A 10,751-nucleotide genomic window follows, 5' to 3' on the forward strand; every position below is an offset into this window, starting at 1 on the left:
ACGATGCCCGGAGTGCCTTCGGGATTGTGACTCCAACTCTCTCGAAAGTGATTAAACTGTCATTGTTATATTCAAATCAAACTGTTAAAACATATAACTAAATCAACTTGGCATTGCTGTATTCAAATCAAATTGATATCAGTTGTTATGCAAACTTCCAGTTAAAGTATATTCAATCATATACAAAACAACCCCAAAAACTTGGTTGTTGTTTTTTTCTTTGCGAAACGTGATTATCAAGAAAGGTTCTGCTAAATGACCTTTAGCAGAATCATATTTCTTTTGAATATTCTATTCCACAGTGATTGTATCAGCTATAACTCACCTACTTCTGACTACTGATATCATTCTCAGACTAAAAGAAAAAAACATAAAAACACAAACACAAAAGCAAGCTATAAATCTGATCATCCTACACTCAAAAACAAATGTCCCTACACAGTAATGCAGTGAAAGGCTATCTTGCTGCAGCAGATGCTTGGCTTCCTTGTGCAAGCATGTCCCCTGACATGGCTCCCACAAGCTGGGTTCATTGACATCAATACTCTGGGGACTGCCATGGAATCAGAGCTTTTGCTGCTGCTTCTTTGGCCTCCTTCTGGCACCATTCTAAACACATGCAGGGTCTTTTGTCTACAAGGCTCCCCTGGCAACGTGAGGTACCATTCAGCAAAGGTTAAATCAAATGAATGTGACTTAATGAGACTATAATTGCATGAAAGGTTCTTGACATAGGAACAATATGTAAGAAAAGGCTTCAGAAAATAAACTCGAGCTCTCCTCAAATGAGAAACCTATGGAAATGTCCACTGATCTAGTAGAAGTGACCCATTTGTTGTTTATGTCCTCTAAACATAGAGTCCTGCTAATCTGTTCAGAATTTTAATATAGTCTCAGCACAAGGTTGTAAATGGATATATAATATAATTTTCCATTAACAATTTATATTGATTGAAGATGAGAAATATTTCACTGGCATGTTTAGGAGTGTCTTTCAAAGTCCTGTTATTTAATCGATTATCAAAGCACACCAATTGGCAGGTTTATCACAGGATTTTATTTCCTTTAACTTTTGCTTTGTTTTATTACTGTAGTAAATACTGATATGGCATCAATATTTCAGGCAGCTATGGGGAGAGAGCTTTTAGGAAGTCTTGCCTCACAATTTGACAGGGCAATGACACAGTTAAATTGTTTAAAATGTGCCCTCATAATCAATTTTCAGAATAAATATCTTCAGAAAAGCATGATTTAAATACAATTCAAGACTAGTTAAGTTAGCAGTTTTCTTCTGGCATTATGATGACTACACTTTATGTTCTCATGTTTATACTTCAGTTAGTGAAAACATTTGACTGACAGTCTTCAGCTCAATTTTATGGGGGAAAAAAATCCATGAATGTGTTGGCTTTGAATTTTTTATTCATGTCTTTTCCAAAACTTTGGTTATTTGAAAAGAAGGTGGCTTTAAACAAAATGTGCCCTGTCCCGAATTGTTTAAAATATCTAGATGCAAATACCATAAAATAAAATATGCAATTGTACTGTAAGATGTACTGTAATGTGTCCTTTCTGAGTTCACACTCAGTTATGGTGATCATAGATGCCATTAGTTATGCAGCTTGTGCTGTGATTGACTGGCAACCAGTCCGGGGCATGGTGTCCACCGCCCAAAATCAGCTGGGATAGTATACATCTCCCCGGTAGATAGAGAGAGAAAAAACTGGCAAGATGGATTGTTAACAATAGTAATGAAATATTTACAGCTAGATTTTGAAAGGCTGCGGTGAGATGACGTGGGCTAAATGTCATTGGATGGATGGATGGATGGATAGATGGTTGGACAGGTTAAACGAAGCAAGGGAAGGGGGATTTTGTGATATGGCAGGAGAGGATGGAGAGATGATGGTGATGGCGTAGTGAGAGCAATGAGAGAGAGAGAGAGAGAGAGAGAGAGAGCAATATGAGAGAGAGAGAGAGAGAGAGAGAGAGAGAGAGAGAGAGAGAGAGAGAGAGAGAGAGAGAGAGAGAGAGAGAGAGAGAGAGAGGCAGGTGGAAAGAGGAGGGGTCTGGGTGGTCCAGACAATCAGTCCTTGTGTACCTCACACACACGCATTATTTAAAAGAAAAAAGAAGACGACTGCCTCCCCGGTCTGCCTCTCCGCCCGACGCACCGCACGGTAAAACGCCACAGCCACTCCACTTTTCTCTGCACTTTTCTCTCTACATGATCCGGGCCGAAGTGTTCTGACGAAGCATGCTTTGAGCGATACAGAGCGATATATCAGAGGAGAGGATCAGCCAGCCCTCCACTCGAGAAAGGAGCGCGCATATGGAAACATTTATGAGCGCTGAGGGGAATCAGCGTGCACGGAGCATCATGAGAACACTCCTGCTACCGACAAGGTGAGCCAAATGAATAAAAACAGTCATTGTCCGTGTGTTGTGTCACTGATTTGAATGCCTGCACGCGCATTTCAACGCAATGTTTTTGAACACTTGCCGGTTGGGTGGGATGCAATCGTTTGTGCAGTGCTGCCTTATCGAAGCATTACCGAGCATGACTCCATCTCACATCAGCTCATCAGCAAGCTCAACCTGTTCGCTGCAGTCTACATACACTACATTAGGCTATGTGTGAGCTTTGTGTGGTGGAAATCTCACCCTGGGTTTTACATCAGCTCCCATGTAGATGTAAGGAAGGCATCAGCGATGCAAGCTCACTGACTAACCATTATCTCCATTTGTCCAAGGAAAAAGCAAGCTCATTTCATTATTTCAAAGCAATGTAAATTTAACAAGAATTTTCCGTGATGCCAAATGTAGTCTCTGCTGGACCTGACAAATGTAATGCTGTCAGATGAGGGGATGATGAGAGGATTTATTTATTGTACACATCTAAGCTTCCTGCACGAAGTCACACGCTTGTGATTCACTGTTTTGGATTTTTTTTTTTCACTTGCAGCAACCTCTCCCCTTGACATGACATTGTTTGTCCAGCTTTACTCTCATTTTTATGGGTATCATGAGTTTTTTTTTTTTTTTTTTCGTTCAGGCCATCATTGTAGGCTATATGATGCATGGATGTTGGAGTTGGCAGAAATTGAGGCTACATAACAATTACTAAAACTGTTCATTTGTTTTACAAAATCATAGAAAAATATTGACCTTTTGCAAGGGCTCACATCAATATATATATATTTATCAAATATAAGCAGTCAGAAGTACTCACCATTTTGAGAGGACCACTATTTTTCCATCGGGATATATATATATATATATATATATATATATCCCGATGGAAAAAAAAAAAATATATATATATATAAGGAAGATTCTTTTGCAATATATTTTTCATTTTTTTGTTTTTATACTCGACCGCCACTTGTTCTGTGGACGTAAAATAAAGTTGAGTATTGTAAGTCTTAATCATACACCTTAAAACGTTAAAATAGTGCTGCTGCTGCTTCATTTCTCTAGTTTGTAATATAAAATGGAATAAAAAATAACTACAACTACCTACATTTAAAAGTATTACAAACAAAAAGTGTAATTTCTTACTCCCCTGTAAATTGTTTGTCTGCAGGGAGAACCTGACATGGATCTCCGAGTCTAAATGAAGTGCTTCCGCCATGCAATGTTCCTGGAAGGCAGTGATCCTGCTGGCCTTGGCCTCTATCGCCATCCAGTACACGGCCATCCGTACACTCACTTCCAAGCCTTTCCAGTTGTGCACGTTGCCCAGCCCACAGAACTGCGGTCTAGGAGATCAGGAGATCGAACCTCCCTTTGAACGGGGCGCAGGAGGCTGTGAAGATTACCCTTTCTTTTACATCAATGCATCGCGCAAAACCCACATCCTGGTTTTGGCCACCACCCGTAGTGGCTCCTCCTTTGTCGGCCAACTTCTCAACCAGCACCAAGAGGTTTTTTACTTGTTTGAACCTCTTTATCATGTCCAGACCACACTCATTCCCCGTCTGTCCCACAGCCACAACACAGCAGACCGCCGCGTGATGCTGGGGGCTAGCCGAGACCTCTTGAGAAGCCTATACGGTTGTGATCTATATTTCCTCGAGAGCTACATCAAACCGACTCCGACGAACCACACAACCGACAAGCTTTTCCGCCGCGGCGCGAGCCGAGCGTTGTGCCAACAACCTGTATGCGATGCCTTCGGCCCATCTGATGTTAACGTGGAAGAGGGGGACTGCGTTAAGAAATGTGCACTTCTCAACATGACCTTGGCGACCGAAGCCTGTCGGGAGAAACGACATGTGGCTATCAAGGTTGTCCGTGTGCCAGAGATTGGGGATTTGCGCGCCCTCTTGGAGGACCCCAGACTGAATATCAAAGTGATCCAACTTGTCAGAGACCCTCGTGGTATTCTATCATCCCGGATTGAGACGTTCAGGGATACATACCGGCTGTGGCGCATATGGAGGGCCACGGGGCGGAAGCCCTATAATCTTGACTTGAGTCAGCTCACTGTCGTCTGTGAAGACTACCGAAGTTCTGTCTCAACCGGTCTCGGCCATCCATATTGGTTGAAGGGGAAATATATGTTGGTTCGCTATGAAGATTTGGCCAAAAATCCACTTCACAAGACAAAGGAGATCTATGACTATCTGGGGCTGCCCATGGATAAAAATGTGGAAGACTGGATACATGCAAACACTCGCGGCAGCAATGAGCCATCAGCGAAACACAAATTTGGTACAGTACGAGACTCCGCTGCTAATGCTGAGAGTTGGCGCTTGAAACTCTCTTTTGACATGGTAGAATACACTCAGACAGTGTGTCAAAAGGTTCTCCACCAACTCGGATACAAGATCGTGAGATCGGTCGAGGAACTGAAAAATATGTCCATCTCACTGGTGCAAGACAAAACTTTTGTCCCCTTTTTGTAACTGAGATCGCTCCCAGTGACTATTTTTATATATTTATAATTGTTGCCTTATCATCTCATCGGTTGAGTGTTGCTTTCATTTTGCTGAATCAAGTTTGCACTAAATGATCATTTGAATGCACGAAGGGACTGTGGATGATCCCCAGATGTTATGAACAGCACACTTAACACTAAATAATCAAACAAGCTAGTTTACAAACGTGTCATTTAAGTTTTCCCATTAACATGACGTCGACTTCATTCACTTTGTGTATGTAAGTGAAATGTTGCCCTTCAAAAAATGTGTGTGTAAATGGAATGGGTCATTTTTTTCTTTTACAAGGAATGAAAACTGTGCAATAAATAGTGAATGTTGCAGTCAACTTTTCAGTGTTTCTATCCATGAAATAAGAAAATACAGTGCTGGGAAAGAAGAATAAGCAAACATTTCTAGTTTCTGGGTTAACAGACATTAAACACCCAAGGAGGTCATAAGTGTTTCATGAGAGAATTTACGACCGGCTGTGACAAACATACTGATGAAAGCTAATTCTAGAATCTCAATTTACTTAGAATTTAGAGATTTAGAGTTTTCAAGATGATTGTGGTGTTACTGACATGGATGTCGGTCGAGATTTTTTTTTAGTTCTAATTGAGGTATAATCTAATTATTTTTCATTTTGTATTTGCAGTGTTACCATCACATTATCACGTTATTCATACATTCAGTCCCCTTTGCTGGAAGTTTGAAGTAAAATGTCAATTTATCAGATAAATAGCCAATAAATCGCTCCTTTCTACAGTTAAGCCTTGATTTTACGCAGACTTTGGGGTCCAGAACTTGGAACTCGCATTAACCCCGAAAGCGCGTTGTTTAGAAAGTCTTTGAGCGGGGAAAAAAATGTCAAAGTTTGAAGAGCTCAAAACTTCATTCAAACGGTGCAACTTCCTGATGGAACATCTGAAACATATATTATTATTATTATTATTATTATTATTATTATTGAAATGCCCCGAAAATTGAATGTAAAAGAAACACTTTTCTTCACAGGCTATAATATCAGTAGTCTCTATTTTAACACAATAATCACATCCCATACAATCAAACGTGTGGAACTTAAGATAGCACTCATTTTCTTGAACACCAACAATGTAAAGAAATGATCTTAAGTTGAACTTTTTTCTGAATTTTAAGTTTCATTTACATGGTGATTTCATCACAGACAACTGAATAGTATGCTTCTATGACACCCATTGATCGAGGCACAATGACTGATAGTTTACCCACAAAATAGCCCATGTGAATGAATGCTCATCGGTATTGGTGGCCCAATGTCCATTAAGATGCAGAGCACAAACCTTTTGATCCTCCTCGGCGTCAAGGCTGGAGGCAAGTGCTCTTCCCTCTATTTTTCTATCGTCCACCGATTTCTTGCTGCAGCCCTCTCGTGGGATTCATCCTTTACTTCAGCACTCGCGTTAGGGTTTTCACTTGACTTTACCTACAAAATAACTGACTGTTCTTCGAGCACTTTTCATTTCTAAACTTTTTTGTAATGCTCGGATTATGTGATTATTGCTTTAGCTACTTTGACGAAATATACTCACTGTTTCAGCTCTTAATTGAGAAATGACTTATCCATTTTTTGTCATTCATTGATTCATTCCTTTATCAGCCTAGCAACACCTTGCTGGCTTGTGTTTTACCATGTTGTAAACTACAACATCCTTCATGAGCTGTTGCTTTTTTGGCTGTCCTTGTACTTTTTCAATACAGTGTATATTAGATCAAGGAAAATGACATGATCATTTTGATCTGCATTTACTTAAAATATGCTATGGCTTCGTTCCTGTGTGAAGTTTTTAACTCTGGTTTCCTTTCATTTTCCAAAGACATGCATGCTAGGTTAATTGAGCACTCCAAATTGCACCCTAGTATGATTGTGAGTATGAATGGTTGTCTATGTTTGCCCTGTGATTGGCTGGCGATTTGTTCAGAGTATACCCAAAGACTGATGGGATAGGCACCAGCTCACAACCTGTTCAAATCCATTACTTTGTTAAGAGATGAACATCAAAAATTTTCAAAAACATGTTCAAGAACACATTTATTTGAAGGTAATTGTTTTGCTTCGCCATATGTTCATTTTCATCTACTAGCTCTATAGGCATTATAGATATAAGGAGGCCTTTTCTTTTCCTTTTTTCTGTTATGCACAGGGTGAAATTATTAAGGTCACATTATGAGGGGGTGGAGAGGGAGGTTATCTCTGACTTTCAGGGTCTAGTGAATTATTTAACAGGGATGCAAAAGAAAAGAAAAAAGGAAAGTCCAAAACTATAGCAAAAAAAGTGAGTCTTGCAAATTTATATATCATTCCATCCATCCATTATCTGTATTGCACAGGGTGTATATATATATATATATATATATATATATATATATATATATATATATATATATATATATATATATATATATATATATATATATAGTGGGGGGTTTTTTTTTGAGTGGCGGCCGTGGTTCAAGTTCAAGCGGGTCGTTCAAAAATCGGAGGATGGACGATTTGAACCCAGCTCTGACCATTGTTTTGGATCAAGAGTTTCATTAAACAACGGCTAAAAACCACCCATACTGATAAGTTAAAGTTACAAAGAATTCATCAGGTTTTCAGTATGGCTATGGTTGGGGGGGGAAAAAAAAAAAACCATACTAATTTTATTACCAACATTTAAGAAGATGCAATCAGATGTCTCCACAGCAAATCACTCGCATATGTCTGGCACAGCTTTCACACCAGATGCTCAATAGAGTGTCCATTCATTGCAAAGTAAAGTGTATAGATGCTGTGTGGAATAATTGTGGACATGTTTGATGGACACATCTGGCAGCTAATTGAGGTACTGAGATGCATCAATAACAACCAGTAAAAAAAAAACTGCACTTCCATTATACATTTTAAAAGTCTCAATTTGACTGTATATGAAGGAGAACGTAACATTACATTTTAAAAGTCCAAATTGTCATTATATGAACATATTTGGTTTTCATTGCACATTAACATTGCCTATATTTACATGTTGCAGCATTGTACTCTGCACAATAACAGATTTGAATATGACAAATATGATACTCCGTCCTTTCAAACCGGGAGCGACAGCAACTAAAGCTCTTATTCACCCAATTGCATACGCGTGCAATCACATTAAGGAACCATCGATGGTTAATGCACACGTGGAAATTAGTATATATATATATGTGCGTGAAAGAGGCTGCAGTATTTGTGTGTATACATGTGCACGCAGCATCACATTGGTGTCAAGTCAGTGGTGCTCACATCACTGTGGTCAGCTGCCACTGAAATTCTCCCCACGGCTGGCCCATAGAGCCAAAATGAGATGAGTGGTCACGTGCATAGGCAGACAAGTATGAGCAGCCATGAGCAAAAAATGACCCTCTGAGAAGTCACAAAAGAGGAGAGTCATGCAAATATATTTTCTAATAAAATAAAATGGTAAAGCACGATGGGTTTGATGATTCATATTTTGATGATGTTGATGCACAACACTAAGAAAAAAAATGCGTTTGGCCTTGGAGAATCTTTTGAAATCATGCAATACTTGCTTGGCAATTCATGCTTTGCAGATTAAATAACAAACCAATGAACGATCCAGGTCTGAGTCTGTTTTTTTTATTGACTCAACATTTCCAAAGCCCAAATCTTCTCCCACTAAAAGAGACAAAAAATAAAATAATGTTAATTGTAGGATAATTATGGCCTGGAGAACTTATCTTCCACTCTAGTTACACTAACATCTGCTCGCATAGTTAATGGCACACATGAAACATTCAATTTATGTTGACATATTCTATATTAACACTTATCACTATTACACTTTTTCAAATTAGAGAGGTACTGATAATACTGCCAATGTAAACTACTGTTTGAGTGGGTTCTATTTCCTAACTCTGTAAATATGGATTCATCTTATATACATACTTCCAATCTTCCACTACAGCAACCCCCCCAAGAGGAAATTGGTGCGCTTATGTGGTGAGTACAGTTTACCCATGAGCATAAATATAAACACAAAAGCAAAAACAGATGCTTTGAATCTCTAGAGAAAAAGTCATGTGATTCGCATCTGGTCTAGGCAAGCCATAAAAATATGTAATTCGTCCATTGTCAGAGAAGCCCTAATTTTTTGCATGACTACTTACCAATAAATCCTTATTATACCGTTGGTTCTGCACTTTTGTGTAATGAGGGTATTGGCCTGGTAATAACCCAACAGTTTCCAAATATTATATTATTTCAAGTCCAATCCAATCTTACAGTTGGTCTGCGTCACTCAAATTATGTAGACAGAAAAGCTTGGGCCCTGTCAACAATGGCAGATTGTAGATATTGACTGCCTCACAAAAGATCACATCACATCAAACAAATTAACTTAATTTTTTTAGAAAATCAAATTGAAGTCATGTTCTTGTTCTGTATGAAAATGTAGGATTATAACACCCATGTCAGGAAAAATAAAGCAAATAATGATTGTTTTTAATTATTTCATTTATCTATCATTTATTTATCATTTATCTAAAATTTATCAAAGTCACTGTAAGTGTACTATAGTAATTACTGGAATGGTTTACTAATGTTCCATTCAGACTGAGAAGAGCAGGGCTGCTCTCTGTCCTCCAACAGTAAAAAAATAAAATTAAAATATGCTAGTGACTATGGTGGCCGGTAGTTGTGTTACTGGCTTTTTAATGCTATCTTAGTTTAAAGTTCAGTTGTAAACGAGCCCAAATACACCAACACCATTCATCCATCCATCCAAAACTAAACCACCCATCCATCCATCCATCCATCCATCCATCCATCCATCCATCCATCCATCCATCCATCCATCCATCCCTTGCAAATCCTTTTATATAAAGGCAACTTAATCAATGTTGTATCGAACAATATTCTTACAATCAAAAGGACATATTAGGTGCTTATTTGACACCATTTATAGCCAGGAAGACAAACAAGAGCACTGCTTTTTCTGTGTTCCATTATTTAGGGCCATGATGTTCCTTCTCCCTCCTTCCTCCTCCATGTCCTCCTATCCTGTCAGTGTAGAGCTATGACTCAACTCTGCCTGGGCTATACAACAGAGGTGCAGAGTTCTTGAAATGCAGTGATCGTGTAGGCCTGCAGGCAGTATCTGTTATGCACAACCGTAGCACTGTGTATGCCGTAAGGTAACACACATACACACACACACGGGTCTTACTCAAATAAATTACCCCAAGATGTTTTGTCTGGTTTTTACTTTGCATCGCTGCAGCTTAAAAAGTGTCATTATAATTTTAGAGATACTAGTTCTATAATGTACATAATACATTTGCGCAATCCGTGAATATTTGACATATTTCTTTTCATGGCATGCTTGATAAATGGTAAATCTGAGCTGTGAATTCTATTCATACCAAAATGTCAGGCAAATTTTCAGAGATACTGTGCCCAAATACTAACGCTACTGAAGCGAAACATATAAACTCCACACAGGAAGGCAAGCAAGCAAGAGCCATCACCTCTTTATCAAGTCATGCTTGTATTCATAGAAGAACAACATCCAATTTATTCATGAACTATGGTGCTGAACAAGCACACCAGAGCAAGGACAATCTGTTTATATGATGAGTACTGATACTGAATAGAATACCCAGTTTTAAGTCACACCCGGTCTCTGTAGGCCGTTCTTGTATTCAGGTGACACTATGTTAACCTATTGCTACATTCCATTTGAACTGAAATTATAAGGGTTACTCATCCTTGGAGTAACTAGATTAAAATACAGTATTTTTTTTTTT

At 38.8% G+C, this 10,751-nt stretch overlaps 1 protein-coding gene across 2 annotated transcripts; it reads left to right on the forward strand.

The window, feature by feature from the left end:
• The first annotated feature begins 2,028 nt into the window (after nucleotides 1–2,028).
• chst1 (carbohydrate (keratan sulfate Gal-6) sulfotransferase 1) lies at nucleotides 2,029–5,271 on the forward strand. Of its 2 annotated transcripts, XM_088372053.1 has the most exons (3): nucleotides 2,029–2,180; nucleotides 2,276–2,406; nucleotides 3,587–5,271. In XM_088372053.1, exon 3 carries the CDS (start codon nucleotides 3,633–3,635, stop codon nucleotides 4,908–4,910), a length of 1,278 nt encoding a protein of 425 aa, XP_088228179.1. In that variant the 5' UTR covers nucleotides 2,029–2,180; nucleotides 2,276–2,406; nucleotides 3,587–3,632; the 3' UTR covers nucleotides 4,911–5,271. The 2 variants fall into 2 exon arrangements, with proteins under 2 accessions (XP_088228179.1, XP_088228178.1); XM_088372052.1 differs by having other exon boundaries at nucleotides 2,038–2,406.
• Nucleotides 5,272–10,751: the final 5,480 nt, after the last annotated feature.

The sequence above is a fragment of the Syngnathus floridae genome, chromosome 3 (assembly GCF_059516105.1).
Source record: "Syngnathus floridae isolate MCC-2025c chromosome 3, RoL_Sflo_1.0, whole genome shotgun sequence".
Classification (NCBI taxonomy): domain Eukaryota; kingdom Metazoa; phylum Chordata; class Actinopteri; order Syngnathiformes; family Syngnathidae; genus Syngnathus; species Syngnathus floridae.